General features: G+C 41.5%; 1 protein-coding gene across 1 annotated transcript in view; it reads left to right on the forward strand.

Annotated features, from left to right (window-relative positions):
• The window catches only part of LOC123262279 (coiled-coil domain-containing protein AGAP005037-like), a 338,268-nt gene that overhangs the window by 100,590 nt on the left and 216,120 nt on the right, over positions 1–21,558 (forward strand). The window contains exon 5 of the mRNA XM_044724464.1: positions 18,875–18,971. Within this exon, the coding sequence (XP_044580399.1) occupies positions 18,875–18,971 (97 nt within the window). The remainder of the gene's footprint in view (positions 1–18,874; positions 18,972–21,558) is intronic.

Below are 21,558 nucleotides of genomic sequence, written 5' to 3' on the forward strand. Positions count from 1 at the left end.
TAGACCGCCATACATAATATTCCACAAGAGCGGGCCTAGAACTGAACCTTGTGGTACCCCTCCAGTAATATCATACTCCTTCGGACCGTTCTTCGTGTCATACTTCAGGACCCTGTTTTCAAAGTAGCTTGCTACGATCTTAAGAAGGTATTCTGGTACATTCTTCTCTTGGAGGGCCTGCATGATGCATTCCCAATTGGCGGAGTTGAAGGCGTTTCTGATGTCTTGAGTCGCCACCAGGCAATACTTCTTCGTTCCACCCTTCCATCTGGTTCCTGCGATTGCTTCCTTGGCCGTATCAACAACCAGTTTGATTGCGTCCAGGGTTGATCGTCCTTTCCGAAATCCGGGCGTTGGCTTATGCTGCGTTTCCGGACCATACTTGCGTCTCAGGCCTGGACAACTCTTTTCATCAAGTTCTTGGTCATTTCTTCTGCGGATCCAGTAGTCATCGGTTCACTATTCAGGGCTATAACCAATGTGCTTGTGTCAAAAGACTTCACTTTCCATCCAATGGTATTGAGTGACTTGGTTGGTCTTCTTGCATTCCGGTCATGTGATATTTCCGAGAGAATTTCCTTGTGGTCGCTGGCTGTGTAGATATCCATCACCTTCCAATCGTATTTCCCACTGATGAGGCTGCTGCTGACGAAAGTGAGATCTACAATAGAGCTTGCTTCTCCTTTAGTATAGGTTGGCGTATCACCACTGTTGAGCTGGACTACATCTAGTGTAGTAAAAGCTTCTTGTAGTGCTTTTTCTCGCGCATTGGTCTGCTTGCTGCCCCAGTCTACTGCCCAGGAGTTAAAGTCACCGGAAATCGCGACTGAATAATGCTGCTTGGCGTCCTCGGTCAGTTTGTCCAAGAATTCAGTGAATTCAACAATGGATAGGCTAGGTGGTGCATAACAGCTGTAGAAACGGATGCCGTTAACTGTTGCTGCTACAAAGCCGGCATTATCATTGTTAACTACCCTCTGAAAGGGATGCTTACCACAGGACCAAATGACAGCCTTGGCGGTGCTGTCAGATTCCCAAGGCTGGGTATTCAGGTGTCTGTATGGCTCTGCTATCATTACTAAGTCTAACTCTAGTTCTCTTGCTGTTTGCATAAGCAGATCATGTGCAGCTTCGCAATGGTTTAGGTTTAGCTGCAATATCTTCATGTCTATTTGTTTGTTATCTTCTGGAGTGCCTCTTTAAATACTGGGCACCTGGATGCGCCGGGATGATGGGCCGCGGTCTTCGCACTTTGGTCCGCGCATAATACACATTTCGCTGGGTTTTTGCATTCAGCAATCTTGTGTCCCTCTTGTCCGCACCTAATACATAGCTTAGACCGATCCACATTGCTCTTGCACTGGGATCCATGGTGTCCAAAGTGCCAGCACTTGAAACATTGGATTGGTCTCCTCGTAGCTCTGATTCGGCAGTTGGCACAGCCGATCCGGACTTTACCGCTTCCTGCTAATATCTTCCGCGTTGCAGCTGCTGCTAGTGTCACAACATCTGTCTGAGTACCTCTGTAGGCTTTACGAATCTTAATTGTCCCTAGTGGTATCTCGCAGGTTTCTCCGATTACCGTTCGCAAGGCGGCCTGAATAACCTCCTTGGTTGTGGTATCGTCAAGATCTCGGATTTCGACGTCTTCCTGTGGTCCTTTGCAGATTACCTTCGCGTCTTCTTGGAGGATGTCCGCGATGGTCTTCTGTAAGGCTTGGCCTCGGTCAGTGCTCTACCTCGAAAGCGTAATCAGCAAGCTCGCGGTCCTAGTTCTTTGGATCTTATCCACTGTAGTACGGACCTGTTCGTCAGGAACGTCCTGATTTATTCGCTTCAGAATCTCAGCATACTTTGCCGTCTCTGCTGGGCAGATGATCAGTGCGTCCGGCCTGATCCGTTTGCGCGGTTTTTCCTGCTTAGGCTCTGGCCGGGGCTCCTTCAGCGGTTGCTTCTGGAGCTTTTCTTTTGCTTGCTCTCTCTTGGACTTCCTTGACTGGACTTTTTGCCACTCATTCACCTCCTTTTTTCCGCCGTTCTGTGTTACCGCGTTTTTCGGAGGACTTGGTTTAAGGTCCTTCTTCTTCTTAGTACGGCTGGTCATTGAGTCTGGGGAATTTCGCTCCTTCCTTTTCCCAGGCCTGATATCAGTTTCAGTTTCCTCTCCGTCTTCGACAACTGACTCGACGTCACCCTTGCCACCTGTGTCCATCTCTTCGACAAACGTGTCGGCTTTTGCAGGTGAAACCGCTGTCGCATTCGTCTTCATCACGACATTACCGTATTGCTGTTGGATGTCCTGCCACTCTTTGTCCAGTTTCTTGAACCTTCTCAGGACACTGCAGATGTTCGTCGACTTCGACTTGATCTCCTTGTGGACATTTTGCTTGGTTTGGAGAAAGTCCTGCAGTCCACTGAATAGCTTCTCCAGATGTACCAGAGCATCTGTCCGCTTCATCTTTGCACTAAGTAGCAGTGCGTCTTGCTGGGCATGAGGCCCGTTTTCACTCTTCTTTGTTTCCTATGAATTACTCATACTTTTTGATTTACCAGCGCATCGTACGGAGTAGAGCGGGTTGCCATAACTAGGAACGGGTGTACCCTCGGAGATAGTACTCCTACCCCAGTTCCCTGAGGCCTAGCCGACACTTAGCCAGTCCCGGAATACACGGACGGACTAGACTCGCTCGGAGCGGTGAAGATTCCGATCTCTAACACTCACTGCGTACTTCCTGATCACGGCCCGAAGTGGCTGGCTCCTGATCCACTGCTGCAACTTACACCTCGGCAGAGCAAGCTCACATCAGCCATGGCCTGCATCGTCGGAAACTACGATACAGGTTCCGGTCACTCCCAGTGGGTCAGAGCAGAGAACGATTGTCTTGCTAAGTCAGTTAGTGTGACCAATCCATTACAGAGGAGTTTTGTCCACGGGAGCTTATTTTGTTTGGTTATTTTACTTGGCTCCTACCCGCTGTACCTCATCAACTAAGAGATTAAGTGTCATCCAAGGACAGCGAGCATCCTCCCATCCGCTCGGGGAGACGCGTCCGGTAACAGTTTCTCCTCAGCCCCGAATATGTGTGTGTGTGTGTGTGTGTGTGTGTGTGTGTGTATGTGTGTGTGTGTGTGCATGTGTGTGTGTTTTTTTAGGGGGGGGGAATCCTTTTTGCCGATTCCAGGCATTTCTGTTTGGCCTCGATATGTGATGACTCGACGCAGCGTCATACTAAAACTCGACGCTAACGCCCCTACTCACTAAACTCTAAAACCGTTTTCTTCTTTCCTCTAATTCCTCATGGAAACCGCTGTCAGGCATTACTTCGTGAGAGGAAGAACTAGCTACTGCTCTTCTTTTCGTGGCTGAGGTGTTAACTTCCTTCCTTCTGGCTTCTGGGATTTACTCATCTTCTTTCGGTGGAACGCAAGTCTTTGAGGACTTCTGTTGCAAACGTGTTGGTAGCATTCCAGGCAGCTTCTGACGACAACATTGCTTCCACTAGTGAGTCGGTTGCATTCTCTGGTTCAGGATCCTCTCCAACTCTTCACGTTATGGATCGAAACGAGGACATACAAAGAAGACGTGCTCCGTATCTTCATCAACTCTTGGGTAGGACGGGCAATCCGAAGAATCGTCGTGCTTAAAGCGGTGCAGATACTCTCGGAAACACCTGTGTCCCGACAACATTTGTGTAAGAGAGTAATTGACCTCGCCGTGATTCTAGTTAAGCCAAATGTTGATCCGAGGTATGAGGCGGTGCGTCCACTTACCCTTATCTGCAGCATCCCATTGTGGTTGCCATCGGCCTATGCTGTTCTGCCGTTCTTCAGGGCTCAGTGCAGTTGACTTTTTTCGTTGGTAAAGGGCCCATCTTTCCTCTGCTAAAACTTTAAGAGGTAGTGTTCCAGCAATGACGCACACTGCTTCTTCTGATATCGTGCGGAAGGCACTAGCTATTCATAGGGCACTCAGTCGATATACTGGTCCAGCTTTTTCTCCATGATTCTTGAGTTTTGAGTGCATCAGCCCAAATGGATATTCCGTAAGTGAGCACTAATGTGACTACTGATGACAATATTAGCCTCCTGCTCTGCATTGGGCCTCCGATGTTAGGCATCAGCCGTGCGAGACTAGCCCTCACTACTGACGCTTTGGCACTGACGTGTTCCACCTGCTGCTTAAAATTGAGTCGGGCATCCAGCATCACTCCCAGAAAACGGATAAATGGTTTTGATGTGATTTCTTGTTCTCCGACTCTCAACTTGATAGTTTCTACCGTTTTTCTACTGGTGATGAGCACTGCCTCGGTTTTATGCTTGGCTAGTTGCAAGTTCACCATGTCCATCCACAAATTGACTCGTCTGAATGTAATTTCAAATGCCATTTCTATCTATTCGAGGTGCTTTGCGACGATCACGAAAGCTACGTCATCCGCATATGCTACAAGTTTGACTCCCGTAAGCAATGCTATTCTCAGGAGGCCATTATACATGATGTTCCATAGCAGAGGATCTAAGACTGATCCCTGTAACACTCCTCCGGTGGTTACGTACACTTCCGTACCGTTCTTCGTGTCATATTTCAGGACCCTATTCGTGAAGTAGCTCGCTACCATTCTGCAAAGGTATCCTGGTACGTTTTTTTCTTCTAGAGCCCACATGACGCAGTCCCAGTTAGCGGAGTTGAAGGCATTCTTGATGTCCAAAGCAGCCACCAAGCAGTATTTCTTCTTTCTACCCTTCCATCTCGTTCCGGCGATTGCATCCTTGGCTGTATCAACAACCAATTTGATCGCATCCAGAGTTGACCGTCCTTTTCGGAAACCAAACTGGTTCTCTGCCAGGAGTGGATCGACTACAGCCTCTATTTTCTGATGAATTATGCGCTCGAATATCTTGCTGGCCGTGTCTAACATGCAGAGTGGTCGATAGGATGACGGTTTTTCCGGCGGCTTTTTCCCTTTCGGAAGTAGTACTAGCCGTTGCTGTTTCCACTTCTGGGGAAAAGTTCCCTCCTTCAGGCATGTATCGTAAACATCCAGGAATAATGTCGGTGCTGCCCTAAGAATTGATTTCAGGGCAATATTAGGGATTCTGTCCAATCCCGGCGCCTTATTATTCCCTACTCGATTGCTTACCTCTATCAACTCATCCAACGTGATAGTTGGGATGACTTCATGGTTGAGCTGCTCCAAGTTGTAAGCGAATACCGGCTGTTGGGAAACAGCGCAGTAACAATCCTCTTTACGAGCTGTGGGCACGTAGGTGATGGCATTGCTGGCATTTCAGGTGGGTCATAACCACCTTATACGGCCTGCCCCATGGATCTTTCTTTACTTCTGCGACCAGTTCCTTCCAGCAGCGTCTTTTGCTTTCTTTGATGACTCTGTTCAATTCTCGACGGGCCTTGTTATACTCTGCCAACAGCTCTGCGGAGTTAGGTCGTCTGTAGCCACGCTGAGACTTTCTTCTTTTTTTAAGACACTCTGAACGTAGAATGCTAATGTGATCGTTTCACCAGTGCACCAAAGGTCTTGAATTCATGCCACGTTTCCGGGACATACTGGCGTCGCAGGCCTGGGTGACTCTTCTCATTAGGTCCTTGGTCTTCTCTTCAGCAGTTTCTACGATGATCGGATTGCACTCTAGGGCTACTAATAAAGCAGTGAGGTCAAGAGATTTAACTTTCCACCCAACCGCGCTAGCGCTTCTGTTGACTCTTGTTAGATTCTGGCCAGTTGATATTTCCTATAGTATCGCACTATGGTCGCTGGCTGTGTAGATGTTCAAGACTTTCCAAGAAAAACCTCTTCGAGCTAAGCAGCTGCTGACAAATGTAAGGTCGACAATTGAGTTTGCCTCTCCCTTAGTATACGTTGGTGCATCGCCGGTATTGAGGAGAACTACGTCCAGTGTAGTCATTGCTTCCAGTAGTGCTTTTCCACGTGTATTAGTGAACTTGCTGCCCCAGTCTGCTGCCCAGGAATTAAAGTCACCAGCTATTGCCACGGGAAAGTGTTTTCTTGCATCCTCAGTTAGCCGATCAAGGAAGTCTTCAAACTGTTCATTAGAGAGACTAGGTGATGCATAGCAACTGTAGAAGCGGAGGCCATCTACCCATGCTGCTACGAAGCCGGCTTCTTTATTGTTGACTGTTCTCTGAAAAAGACATTTACCGCAGGACCAGACGACGGCTTTGTTAGTACTGTCGGATTCCCATGGTTGGCTACTCAGGTGTCTATAAGGCTCACTTATAAGTGCTACGTCTGCCTCTAATTCGCACACAGTTTGTATGAGCAGGTCATGCGCAGCCTCACAATGATTGAGGTTGAGCTGCAATATCTTCATGTTCTTGGCTTCGTTATCTTCTTGAGCGCTTCTTGGAAGACGGGGCATCTGTTCGTGCCTGCATGGTGAGCCGCCTATTCTACGCCGTGCCGTTCAACGCACAGTGCACATTTAGCTGCATTTTTACAATCAGCAATTTTGTGTCCTTCTTTTCCGCACCTTATGCAGTGCTTAGACCGGTCGACTACGCTTTTGCACTGAGATCCGAAGTGCCCAAAGTGCCAGCATTTGAAACATTGTATGGGTCTCTTCGTTGCTCTCATTCGGCAATTGACCCAGCCGATCCTTATTTTGCAGTTTCCCTCCAGTAACTTTTGTGCTGCAGCTGTTGGTAGTGACACTGTGGCTGTCTGCCTACCCCTAAAGGCTTCACGGATCTTGATTGCTTCTAGTGGTATTTCACAACTTTCTCCAGCTTCCCTCTTTAGAGCGGTCTGAATATGCTCTTTTGTCGTGTCATCATCGACATTTCGGATCTCGATGGTCTCCTGTAGCCCTTTGCAGATCACTTTGACGTCCTGCTTTATGCGACGCAGAATCTCGGCATACTTTGTTTTCTCGGTCAGGCAGAGGATCAGTGCGTCGGGTCTGATCCATTTGCATGGTTTTTTCCGCTTAGGCTCTGGCCTGGGCTCCTTCGGCGGCTGCTTAAAGAGTTGTTCTCTAGCTAGATTCCTCTTCTTCTTAGATTGTACTTCTCCCCAATCAGTCGTCTTCTTAGGTTCATCGCTCTGCCCTGCCACTCGTTAGGGAGGGTTTTTTTTCAAGTCCTTCTTCTTTGTGACTTTGTCGGATGGCTCTGCGAAATTCGGTCCTTTCTCTTTCCAAGACTTGTGTCAGTTTCACCCTTGTCCTCAGCAGCAGATTCGCCGTCACCGTCGGCTCCAATGCGTCGTCGTGATGACTGCCATTCCTCGTCCAGTTTCTTGAATCTTCCAAGAGCATTGACTACACTGGTTGTCTTGGTCTTTATCTCCGTGTGGATATTGACCTCAGTTTGGACAAACTCTTGCAGCTCAATGGTCAGCTTTTCAAGGCGCTCCAGCGCTTGCGTTCTCTTCATTCCAGCGCTTGCTTCAATCACTGCTTGTTGGGCATAAAGCCCGTTTCCACTTTTGTTTGTTTCCTGTAAATTACTCATACTTTTTTGATTTACCAGCGCATCGTACGGAGTGGAGCGGGTTTTCATAACTAGGAACGGGTGTACCCTCGGAGATAGTACTCCTACCCCGATTCCCTGAGGCCTAGCTGACACTTAGCCAGTCCTGGAATACACGGTCGGATTAGACTCGCTCGGGGCGGTGAAGATTCCGATCTCTAACACTCACTGCGTACTTCCTGATCAAGGCCCAAAGTGGCTGGCTCCTTATCCGCTACTGCAACTTCCACCTCGGTAGAGCAAGCTCACATCAGCCGTAGCCCGCATGGCTGGAAATAATCGACACGGGTTCCGGACACTCCCAGTGAGTTACAGCAGGGAACGATCGTCTTGCTAGGTCAGTTAGTGTGACCAACCTATTAAAGGGGGAGTTTTGTCCACGGTAGTGTATTTTATTTGGCTCCTACTCTCTGTACCTCATCAACTAAGAGACCTAGTATCATCCAAGGACAGCGAGCGTTCTCCCATCCGCTACGGGGAGACGCGCCTGGTAGCAGTTTCTCCTCTGCCGTTTTTCCTGTGCATGTGTGTGTGTGTGTTTATGCAAGTATGTAAACCTCTCATAACTTTTGAATGGCTTGACTGATTCAATCGCAGGTGGCGCTATTCGAAAGGGCTCATCCTAACTTAAATTTTGGATACGATTCGGATCTATTCGGACCGATAGATATCAAAAAATCCTAAAAAAACTGTAAAAAAAATTTTTTTCAAAACTGGTTTTTTTGGAATAATTTTCGAACGGCTTTATCGATCAACTCCAAAAACTAATCAGCTCTTCTTTGAAAAACCACGTCGATCGCCGCTAATCTGGTCAAAATCAGGGAAGAAAACCCAAAAAAGTGTTCATTTGGAACTACTCCGAAATTCCTAGTTTGATCAATCCAAACTTAAAAATTTTTTATAAGGCTTAAAAAACTGCGTCGAATGCTGCCAACCGCGTGAAAATCGGTTGACTTATTCAAAAGTTATTGTGATTTGAAAACTCAAAAAATAGTGTTTTATCAACCTTCTATCAAACTTTTGAGTTTGAAGAGCTCAAAAGCATAGAAAAGTTAAGCTCGGAGAGCTCAAAACAACATATAAATTGTATTTTTGAACTCGAAGAGCTCACAAACGTCCTAAATGCAATTTTAAGCGCCCAGGTATAAAATTAGCGGGAAGTTGCAGGGATGGCCTTCAGGAACAACCGTTTTCCTAATTTTTTTTTCTAAAAGATAAGAAAATTACAAAAACAGCAATGTTACGTGTGAGCCTACACCTGGTTATTTACCTGTCACGTAAACAGACCACCGGACTAGCTCAGCGTCTCACTGAAAAATATTTAGATGTTGATAAGATGTTGGATCGCTCAGTGAATGAAGAATACTCGTGAATTACGGTACTAATTGTTTATTGGGCGTCCCCAAAGCATGGGAGTTGCCCGAAATGGCCCTGAGAGTCTCTTTTACAACCTAATTCTATTTATGAAAGCAAATCTAATCCAGTACAATAATCCATTTGATGCAATACTTTCGATTCTATAACTGAGAGAGAGAGAGAGAGAGATGGGACAGCAACGAGAATGAGAGTCTTAGGAGACGATTAATCACGATGCAAGACAGCTTGGACTCGACATAGATTTGGACAGACTAAACAACTGACTGTTTACAAGTGGCCGTTCCTCCTGGAGGTTGAGTGAGTTCAGGTTATTGGCTTAATTTGTTTTTTGTTACCTCCATGCCAGACGATAGTAGCAGTCTTAGCGGTGAGCTCTCAGGTGATAGTCTGACGCAGACAGCATATCCCATAATCCAAACATTTTGCGCGGGAAGCCTTGGATAACTTTTCAGAATTAGCTGTCGTAACTTATAGAGTGCTTGAGGATGACGACGATGCAATCGAACCGGGCCCAAAAAAGCATTATTACCCACAAAATCACCAGCAATCACCTTGCCTTTAGCATTAGTAATTAAGGAATCAACAGTAGCCTTCGAGTTGAACTTAACAAGAATATCACGCTGCCTTAAATTCGCCGAACCAATCCTCTGTGCCGAAGGCTTACCGATCCTACGAGCAAATCTGACCTTGGTAGTCGTAAACGGGACCTCCAAAGCTCCAAAAAGATGACCAACTATGCCATTTAGATCCTCATTGGCTGTCTCCAGCAGTCCCGAGATCGATAACTCATTTTCGAGGGCCTGAGACTCCAGCTGAAGTGCACGTTGCTCGAAATTGCAGTCGACCAGCACACTAGCAGCCTTAGAAATTTTATCAGCAACTTCCTTTGAACATCCAGCGGATGTGCCCGACTTAAGTTTACTGACCCTCGTCTTCAGAGACCCAATCTTGATACTCAACTCTGATCAAACTTTCCGTGAAGTTCATTAGTCGACTTTTGCAAATCGCCCAACATATCAAGTTGATCCAGTTTATCCAACATCTCCAGCTTCTTGGTTACAGCATCCAGCTTATCCAGCTGATCGAGCCTCTTCTACAAGGCATCTAGCATTCTCACTGCACTGTTTTCCAAGCACACTGGACATTTCACCTTGATAACCTTAGCAGCTTTCTCTGCCGTTAGTAAACTGTATTTAAGCTTCGCACACCCCGGGTGAAATTTATGCTGATGCACACAACTGGCCCTGATAGACGTAGAGTAACCTTCAATGTTAGTATAGCATAACATACACGTCATTATCAACAGTTCGCTAGACAGTTACCAAAAAAGTCGGTAGGTGGCAGCACCTCCTTACAAAAATGCGGTAAATGACACGAGGTAGTACCTAACCTTAAGCACTAACAATTCGCAAAGATTGGTAAAAATTAATATGTTAAATTAACTGCAATGAAGACTTTTATAACACTAACTGTTAGTAAAAAAATACTGATTCTAATAATATACACTAAACTCCACACTTTTGCCCACATAATAAGAAAAATGAGCTCAAAGAGCAGAGCCGAAAAAATACGTCCGTCTTCACTGAATACTATACTATACTATAATATTAGTAGAAGTATAGATTATTCATATTGAAAAAAATTTTCTTACAAATGTTGCTATTATTCTTACAATTTATCTCCTATTTTCACCTTGCAATTTGTTTCCGAAAAATAAAAGAGAAAATAGATAATAATTTAAAAAAAATTGAAAAATCTCAAAAACAAATTAGGTTAAAACCATAAAAAAAAATAGATTTGAAAAATTTAATTATCAAGTAACAAACAAGTTCTGAAGCATATTAGTCATAAAATTATTTGTTTATGAGATATAAGCATTATAAGAAATAGAAAATGTAAATTTTTATAAATAAATGCGTGTAATTAAAGAACTAAAAAAGATAAACGTTAGGTTTAAGATTTATATGGAAGCTTAGTTCATACTAGGTAAAAACAACCTGAAGATCAAAAACTGTATCTGCAATAGTTGCAAAGTTACAGCAATTTGTTTGTCGACAAATCGAGTCAGTGCTTGGACTTTGTCATGCTTCAAAATCCAAATATTTTTTAAAAAATCGAAGAAAATTTTGTTTGCCATATTGTTGCAGGTTGCTGTTTTTGTAATTTTTTTATCTTTTAGAAAAAAATTAAAATAAAGAAAAAAAAATGTTTATAACAAATTGTTAAATGAATAAATTAAGAAATTGTTGACTGTGACGGGTGGGCCTACCCTCCCGTCAATATTATGATATTCTATATATATTTTCTATAAATCGATGGGCCAACTTGCCCACCTGAATTAGACACCGAATTTCCGTTGTATTTCTAGCCTGACTCTGGTTACCGAGAATCGCTGCTTGCACGTGTTGCTGAGGAGACGCTTTCTCATGGGAACCGAGCGAACAGGTACTCTAGCACAGGGAACCGCTTTCGGCGCCTTGATACCATTTTCTGCTGACTAGGGAACTTGACAATAACCACCTAGTTCCTCAGGGCGGAATAATCTGAGTTCAACCGCGGAATAATACAAGTTCCGCGCAGTGATACAGGTGTTTGGCGGCATCCGCGACCGAGGTTACATAAACCTGGGACCTTCAGGAGGAGCGGCCTCTTGTAATCAGTCAGTCGTTTTAGTCTGTCCGAATCTATGTCGAGTCCGAGTTGTCTTGCGTCGTGATTAATTGTCTCCTAAGACTCTCATTCTCGTTGCTGTCCCATCTCTCTCTCAGTTATAGAATCAAAAGTATTGCATCAAATGGATTATTGTACTGGATTAGATTTGCTTTCATAAATAGAATTAGTTTGTAAAAGAGACTCTCAGGGCCATTTCGGGCAACTCCCATGCTTTGGGGACGCCCAATAAACAATTAGTACCGTAATTCATGAGTATTCTTCATTCACTGCGCGACCCACCCTCTTATCAACATCTAAATATTTTTCAGTGAGACGCTGAGCTAGTCCGGAGGTCTGTTTACGTGACAGGTAAATAACCAGGTGTAGGCTCACACGTAACATTGACAAAAAAAAATTTTTTTTTTCCATTATATTTAGAAACTAAAATTATGATTTAAAAAAAGATTCCTTAATCATTTATTTAAACAATCAAAATATGAAAAAAACGATTATAAACAATAAGATATTGTTTTTAAGAAAATTTTTATAACTTCCTGCTAATAAAATCGAAGATATTCAAAAATCGGGAAGTTATTGTTTACCCCGTTTTACGAAAATCTGGTTGTCATCGAATCTCGACGTTTCGAGGTCCTAGGAAGCTTCCCTGACTATTCTCGCGATGGTGTCTGTATGTCTGTATGTATGTGTGAGTGTGTGTGTGTGTGTGTGTGTGTGTGTGTGTGTGTGTGTGTGTGTGTGTTTTTTTTTCCAGGAGGGGGGAATCCTTTTTACGGATTCCAGGCATAGATGTTTCGCCTGGATGTGTGAGACTCGACGCAGTGTCATGCAAATACTCGACACTAGCGCCCATACTCACTAAACCCTAAACCTCTTTTCTTCTATCCTCTTATCCCCTATGGAAACCGCCGTGTAGGCATTACATCGCAGGGGGAGGAATTAGCTGCCGCTCATTCTTCTTGTGGCTAAGGTGTTGTTTCTACCTTCCTTCTAAATTCTGACTTTGGATCTTTTTCTCTCAATGGAACGCAGTTCGGTAAGAACTTCTGTGGCGAAAGTGCTTGTGGCGTTCCAGGCAGCTTCACTCGACAACGTTGCTTCTACTAACGTCTCTGGTTGGACTTTCTTGTTCAAACAATTCTCTAACTCATCTCGCTGAGGGTCAAAACGTGGGCACACAAAGAAAACGTGCTCTGCATCTTCAGCAACTCCTGGGCAGGACGGGCACTCCGGAGAGTTGCCGTGCTTGAAGCGGTGTAGATACTCTCAGAAGCACCTATGTCCTGACAACAACTGCGTCAGGTAATAGTTGACTTGACCGTGGCTCCGGTTCATCCAAACGTCGATCTTTGGTATAAGATGATAAGTCCATCTACCTTTTCCTGCGGCATCTCACTGCAATTGCCATCGTACGATGCTGCGATATCGTTCTTCTGTTCTGAGTTCTTCGTGGCTAAGTGTGGTTGACCTTTTCCGTTGGTATAGGTTTCGTATTTCTTCAGCTAGGACTCTGAGGGGCAGAGTTCCAGAAATGACGCACACTGCTTCCTTAGATATTGTTCGGAAGGCACAAGCTACTCTTAAGGCACTCAGACGGTATACTGGTCCAGCCTTTCTCCATGCTTCTTGTAATTCTAATGCGTCAGCCCAAATGGATATTCCGTACGTGAGCACGGATGTGACCACAGATGATAATAATAGTCTTCTGCTCTGCTTTGGACTTCCGATGTTCGGCATTAGTCGTGATAGACTAGCTACCACTGCTGATGCTTTAATACTCACATGTTCGACTTGTTGTTTAAAGTTCAGTCGGGCATCAAGCATCACTCCCAGGTATCGGATGAATGGTTGTGATGTAATTTCATGTTTTCCGATTTCTCATTTGATTGTTTCTACTGCTTTCCTGCTAGTGATAAGCACTGCTTCAGTTTTATGCTTGGCCAGCTCCAAATTCATCATATTCATCCATAGGTTGATACGGCCGAATGTAATGTCAAAGGCCAGATTTATCTCTTCCAGATGTTTCGCGACTATCACTACAGCTACATCATCGATATATGCAACTAACTTGACCTCTGATGGCAACGCGATTCTCAGGAGTCCATCGTACATGATGTTCCACAGGAGTGGTCCAAGAACTGAGCCTTGTGGTACTCCTCCAGTGATATCGTACTCCTTCGGACCGTTTTTCGTGTCATACTTCAGGACCCTATTCGAAAAGTAGCTTGCTACCATTCGAAGCAGGTATTCTGGTACTTTTTTGTCTTCAAGAGCTCGCATAATGCAGTCCCAGTTGGCGGAGTTAAAAGCATTCTTGATGTCCAAAGCAGCTACCAAACAATACTTTTTCGTACCACCTTTCCATCTCTTCCCGGCGATTGCCTCCTTGGCTGTATTGACGACCAGGTTGATTGCATCAAGGGTTGCTCATCCTTTCCGGAATCCATACTGGTTGTCTGATAAGAGTGGATCAACAACAGCTTCCATCCTTTGATGAATTATACGCTCTAGTATCTTGCCCGCCGTATCTAACATACAGAGTGGGCGGTAAGATGATGGCTCATCCGGTGGCTTTTTTCCCTTTGGAAGTAGTACTAATCTTTGCTGTTTCCATCTTCCAGGAAAGATCCCTTCTTTGATGCACGAATCGTAGGTCTCTAAGAATAATGCTGGCGCTACTTTAATAGCTGTTTTTAATGCAATGTTCGGGATTCCATCCAATCCAGGCGCCTTATTATTCCCTACACGTTTACATGTCTCCATAAGTTCCTCCTCTGTGACAGGTGGAATGTCTTCGTGGTTGAGCTGCGGTAATGAATAGGCGAACTTACGTTGCCTCGGAAACAGCGTGGAAACAATCCTCTCTAGGAGCTGCGGGCATGTGGGTGACGGCATTGGCTGGCATTTTAGATGGGTCATGACCACCTTGTACGGCCTACCCCATGGATCTTTCTCTACCTCTTCTACGAGCTCCTTCCAGCAGCGTCTTTTACTCTCTATGATGGCTTTTTTCAATTCTCGACGGGCCTTTTTGTAATTTGTCAATAACACTGCAGAGTTAAGTCGTCGATAGCCCCGCTGGGATAATCTTCTTCTTCTAAGACACTCTTTACGAAGGGTACTGATGGTGTCGTTCCACCAGTGGACCGCCGGTCGATTACCGCTTTATTTAGTACCCTTTACCGGTTTACCGCTCAATTCCAAAAACTAATCAGCTCTTTACATCAAAAAACCACGTCGATCGCCGCCAGTCCGGTCAAAATCAGTTGATTCGTTCGTGAGTTATTGTTGACGAAAGAAAACCGAAAAAAGTGTTTTTTCGGAATTGCTCTGAAATTTTTCGTTCTATCAATATAAACTTAGAGATTAATTTTTGAAGCTTAAAAAATTGCGTCGAATGTCACCAACCGCATGAAAATCGGTTTATTCATTCAAAAGTTATTGCGATTTGAAAATTCAAAAAATAGTGTTTTATCAAACCTCTATCATATTGAGCTCGAAGAGCTCAAAGGCATAAACAACTATCTTTTTGACCTTGGAGAGCTCAAAATAACACAAAAATCGTAATTATGAGCTCGAAGAGCTCAAAAACGTCATAAGTTCAATTTCAAGCGTTTAGGTATAGAATTGGCGGGAAGTTGCAGAGATGGACTTTAGGGTCAACCGCTTTTCTAATTTTTTCTTAAAATCATAATTTTCTTACGCTAACAATATGGTGAAAAAAATTTTTTCAAAAATATGTAATAAATTAATTTGTTTATAAAAAATTTATGAACAAATGGCATAAAAGAATTTGAAAAACAATCATTTGGTGCCTAACAAGAATATAAAATCAGTAATAACTTAAAACAATAAAAACGTAAAAAAAAAATTATTTAACATATATTATTTAAATTTACAATTTCTCTTTTACTTTAAAAATTAATACTTAATGAAATAATATTTTATAAACTTTTATAATTCCATATAGTTGAGAATGTTTATAAAAAAGGCTCCAAGAAACGAAAAATTTATAGATTAATTTTTTCAACTTTTATACCAACTTTTATGACAACACAAACTCGTAAAAAAAATGTTAATTAACAATTGAATAATTTTTTGAAAAATGGTGATACAACTTTTATTACCGCGGAATCAGATAGTTTGAAGTTTCTAGATGTCACCAGAATTTTTTCAAATTTTTTAATTAATATTTAATAGCTTAAAAAAATTATTTATAAACTACGCTCACTAGAGTGGTGGCGCGCGCGTACCGAAACTGCCGCGCAAAAGCCGATTTTCAACGCTTAATTAAACTTATAAACATTAGAGCTACAATTTTGGGTGTCAAGAACTTTTTAACTAAAATTTTCTGCTCTTTCAGAATCTTTTTTAATATTTGAGCTATCACTTATACTTTTTGAGATTTCGCCAAAAAGCTGGAGAGCTAATTTTTTTAACGGTTTTTTGCTAATAATAATTGTAATTTTTTAACTTCCCGCTAAGAAATTTCTGAGTATTTTCGCGATGATTTCCGTGTGTCTGTATGTATGTATGTGTGTGTGTGTGTATGTATGTATGTAACCCTTTTAGAACTCTTGAACGGCTTGACCGATTTCATCGTGGTTGGCGCCATTCGAAAGGGTTTGACCAAACTTAGATTTTGAATACACTTTGAACTGATTCAAACATGTAGATTTTGAGAAATCTCAAAAAAGCTACAAAAAAAAAATTTTTTCAAATGTTGTTTTTTGGAATAACTTTTCAACGGCTTTATCGATCAATTTCAAAAACTAATCAGCTCTTAACATAAAAAAACCACGTCGATTTCCGTCAATCTGGTCAAAATCGGTTGATTCGTTTGTGAGTTATCGTTGTTGAAAGAAAATCGAAAAAAGTGTTTTTTTGGAATCACTCCGAAATTCCTAGTTTGATCAATTCATACTCAAAGTATTCTTTACGAGGCTTCAAAAACTGCGTCAAATGCTGCCAACAGCGTGAAAATCGGTTCATTCATTCAATAGTTATTGCGGTTTGAAAATTCAAAAAATTGTGTTTTATTAAACTACTATTAGAGTTTTGAGCTCAGAGAGCCGTGCCAGTCTTTTCTGCGAGCCATGTTCTTTCTTGGAGATTTAGATGTTGCTCGCAGTTAAAGCAAACGTCGATCTTTTCTTCAATGACTCGCTAGCGCAGTAAGTTTTGCGCCAATACACACCTATTAAGATTTCCTTGTAGTATGCGTACCATTTTTGCCCTCTCATAGCTTTGGCAAATGCGGTGGGAAATGCCTTACAAGCCCCGGAGCCAGAAATATGACCAGCCATCCTGAGCATCTTTGCCGGTGCACAAAGAGAGCATTTTGGCTTCTCCGTGCAGTTCACAAACTTGTAGTTTTCCCCGTTATATTTATAGCAGCACTTGCTTCTGGTAGGTCCCCTACAGTTACGCGTTTAGTGCCCAAAACCAAGGCATTTAAAGCAACGGGTTACTTTCGCAACTGGGTGAATGCGGCAGTTAACCCATCTGAACTTTATACGTACCTTGTCAAGGGCCTCGATCGCGCTGGCCCCGTCTATCTCGTAGAAGGCTTCCTGTTAGCCTCGTGATGTAACTTTCGTCAAGTTGACACGTTTGAACTCCAGGCTGTTGGAGAAGTCGCGTTTGAGTGCTTCCCGGACGTCGCCTTCGGTAGAGACTCCATCCAGGTCAAGGATCTCGATCGTTGTTGAAGACGTAAGTATCTTGATCGTACCAATATTAGCAGTAGCTGACCTTACCGAATTGATGAAAGCACTACTGTCTACGGTCTTCCGAGCCATTTGGGGGAAAACGCCTCCGTGCTTCGTTTGTTTTATAGACTTTTTGTCTACGCCAGTCTTTACAGCGTTCACCTTGGCCTTGATTTCCTTTGAAGATCTGCATATTTTTGGCCTTCTACTGGTTGGACAAAGACAGCCTTAGTTCTTGTCTTCTTTTTTCTCGGTTTCTCAGAGCCACCCTTACTTTGCTGGTTTGAGCCTTAGTAGGTGGAGTCGCTGGTACGTGTTCTCTTTCCTCCTTCTCCTTATTTCGAGTCACTATGGTCCAGATGTCCACCTGGGCTGTCTTTTTCTGTGCTGGCTTGTCGATGGCTAAAAAAGGGCTGGACGTGGACAACTGTCTCTTCCTGTTGTTGTCCTTTCCTTGCCGTGGTGGTTTGTCAGGAGTGACCAAAAGTAGCTGTGGTTTTGCGGTCATCCACGGAGATGTTTGGGTTACTGACGCCGTCGTATTTGGTACTTCTTTTTTGTTGGCCAACCGATATGCAGTAGCAATGGACCTAACCATTTTACGGATTTCATGGTGGAGATTTTTCTTGTCTCATAAAAAATCTGCTAGTTCGTCGATTTTGGTACCGAGTTTCTCCATTGGCATTTGATGGCTGTTGGCAGTCAGTACGGAGCTGATTCTCCCACGATGAGGATAGGCAGTGACATGAGCGATAAGTTTTTTACTCTCTGGAAGAGCGTTACTCGACTGTCCTTTCACTTCCAATGGTGCTGTTTTCGTATTCCCTGGAGCATTACTAGACAGCAGAGCCATAGGGTTCACCCTGCTATCAAAACGGTCGGTTGATGACGACAACTTTGAGCCCGTTTGTAAACCCTCGGTCGTGACTACTGGGGTATCCCTTCTTTATACAGTAAACGATTTCGAAAGATTTTGTAACATATTCATATCGTTATTTGTGTTGTTCATTTGGCACTACCTATAGAGCACGTTTAGGGTGTAAAAGTAGGACCTACGGAGCTGTGTATGTGCGTGCGTGCGTGTGTGTATGTGTGAGTGCGTGTGAGTGTGTTTGTATGTGTGTGTTAACTTCTCATAATTTTTGAATGACTTGACCGATCAAAACGGGGTTTTTAGCGTTTGTAAGAATTTTATTGCCATTAGATTTCATGTGAGTTCGAATTAATCCAGTTCAGTAGATTTCAAAAAATCTCAAATGTAAAATTTGAAAAAATGTTTTATTGACAATAACTTATAAACTCGTAAATCTAATAGAGTAACGGCAAATAGAACTACAAAGCATTTGAATACTTTTATGACTAAAGCGGAACGAGTTTCGACTCAGGATTCTTGAAGAAGTGATAAACAAAAATCCACGAAAAGAGCGAGTTTCCTAAATATTCGATATCTTTCGAACAGTTTATCAAAATAATATCAAAATCTACCTAAAACCGTTTTCTATTGGATACTAAAACATATCAAACAATTGAAGTTGTGGAAAATAATCGTTTTTCAAAACTGTTCGAAGATTCAGTTAATGTAACTGTAATTTTTTTTCTTATTGTCCAGCTTGGCTTCAGTACAAGAACAAAGATTGCCAGTTATACTAAATGCTGATTCTGAAGAACCACCTAATGATGCATCTAATCTAAATCAACAATCTAAGGTAATTGTTATCTCATTGTTCATGAATATTACTTCTGTTTACAGTTGAAAGTGATTGTCTTGGCTTTTAACATATTTTTAATCTTATCGCAGGTATATATATATATATATATATATATAAATGAATCCCTATTTCCCTTGGTTATGCCATCACGACTTAATGGCTGGACCGATTTCACTAATTCTTTTTTTGATGAGTTTATTATTGTCAGGAGAAGGTTCTTATGAAAGAAAAAATTCAGAAAATTGCGCGGGAAATTAGAAAATTTAAGAATACTCAATCACCGTATAAAATCTATATCTATATTTACAGTACAACTTGGTTATAAGTTATATTTCTTTCTCTCTTTTACTTACATGAAATATTTCATATATAGATATAACTGCCGTGAGAGTGAGTAGATCATCCGATGTAACTTATAACCAGGTTGTACTGTATAAAAATGAATCGCTTGACCGATTTTGATCATTTTCGTTTGTACGTTATGATTAAAAGATGGTTTATAAAAAAAAAACATTTGAAAAAAAAATCGTAAATATTAAAAAATAGAAAAATTAAAGTGCAGCCAACATGTAATCGGGAGATTCTGGGTTTAAATCCCAATCCGAGCTATCTGAATTTTCTTACATCTCTATATATATTTCTTCTGTGCGTGTGTTTGTTACTGAACTCCTCCTAAACGGCTGGACCGATTTTAATGAAATTTTCTGTGTATCTTCCGGTGGATCCCAGAATGGTTTAGATTCACTATTCAGTCCACGGGAAAATGTTTACTTAATAGATTTTTTATTTATAAATTGTTGTTGACCTTGAGTACCCACATGCACTTTTCATATATTTTATAAATATCATAAAAATAAGATACATGAAAAAATTTATGTGGGTACTCAAATGAAAGCTCTCGATGAGTATAAAACCAGAATGGGCTTATATTTATGAAAATGTTAATTATTGAGGAATGCCCATTGCATATTGTTAACTAATGATGTTTTTAACTATACAAGCTCATTCCTAAAATTTCTAAATTTAAGACGTGTATACAGGACAACGCCTGTCGGGTCCGCTAGTATGTATATATATATATATTAGGGTGTTCCAAAAAAAGTCGATAATTTTTTTTTTTCGATTGCATGCGAAATTATTGTTATATATGCTGTAAAAAAAATTCTGTCAAAATTTGAGCCCTTAATATCAACTTGAAGAACTCCATCACCGAATTTGAAGATTTACCATTGATTTAACATGGAAAAATGGTTTTTTAACCTTCATTTCTCCTGCAAACAACTATGCAGAACATTATTTTTCAGAAAAACCATCACTGATCCTCCTTTAGTATTAAATTCTGTAAAAAAAGCTCTGAGGGTCCAGTCTCTAACGTCAACCCTCTCGTTTTTATTGGCGTTAAAAAATATAGATTTTTTGAAATTTCGATTTTTTCCATTTAATGTGTAAAATTTTGATCTCAGACCATTAAGTTTGAGAAAATTTTAGTAGATCGTTCAGTGTTTCACAAATTTGTGCCAAGAAAATTTTTTGTATGACTTTTGGCTCCAAAATTGTGAGGTTTGCAGTATCTATTTTAATGATTATTCGCTGTAATAATAAATTTTACGAAAAATTTTAAAATCTTTCAACAAAATATCAAAATTTCTTTATAACAGTCAACAAGACGCTGTATTTACGCTTCAATTCTTTCAATTTTATTATTTTTTTTCATTTAATATAACAGTTTTTGGCTGTAACAGAAATTACACACGGCCAAAAACTGTTAAGAGAGGGTGAGGCACAACGGCCCACTTAAGCTGATTATTTCTTTTGTGGTTTCTAACCATTAAATTTGTTTATTTTCCGTCTATTTCGAATAAATCAGTCGAAATTTTGCAGAAAATCGAAAAAAAAATTTTTTTTCTGGGGCACAACGGCCTACTCACCAAAAAAAACACATACAGAATTTTTTTTACTGAAGCCATTACCATCAAAATCTGGAGATTCTCCTCCCAGAAAAAGTCGTAGAGAGAAAACCACGATTTTTACGAGTCAAGTATCGCCGAGAAGTCAAAGAACAAAAAAATCAAAATGAAGCAAAAAAAAAGGAACAGTTAAACAAAAAAAAAAAAATAAAATCAAATCAAAACCAAAAAATAAAAAAAAATGTTTAAAATATAAAAATGATGATTGCTATTATCTTTATTGCGATTGATTTTTCTCAGCATCCACAGAGTCATAGATTCAGTGTAAAAATTGCAATAAAAAATGGTCTCATGATTTTTGCGCAAGTATTGACGAAAATTATTCCGACAAATATTTCTGTGATCATTGTGATTAATCGTGTATCAACATTCTAATGAGCAAATTGTATCCCTGATTAAAAAAAAGTATTGAGACAAAGAAAAAAGTATTGAAAAATATTGGTTTTCTAGTCAATACAATATTTTTCAATACTTTTTTCTTTGTCTCAATACTTTTTTTTATTCAGGGATAACTCCATCATAGAGAATCTCCCATTTGTACGAAAATACAATTAGTTCGAAATTTATTATCACTTATAAACCATTTAATGTTCGGTATCACTTTAATAAACCATTCA

The sequence above is a fragment of the Cotesia glomerata genome, linkage group LG3, assembly GCF_020080835.1.
Source record: "Cotesia glomerata isolate CgM1 linkage group LG3, MPM_Cglom_v2.3, whole genome shotgun sequence".
NCBI lineage: Eukaryota > Metazoa > Arthropoda > Insecta > Hymenoptera > Braconidae > Cotesia > Cotesia glomerata.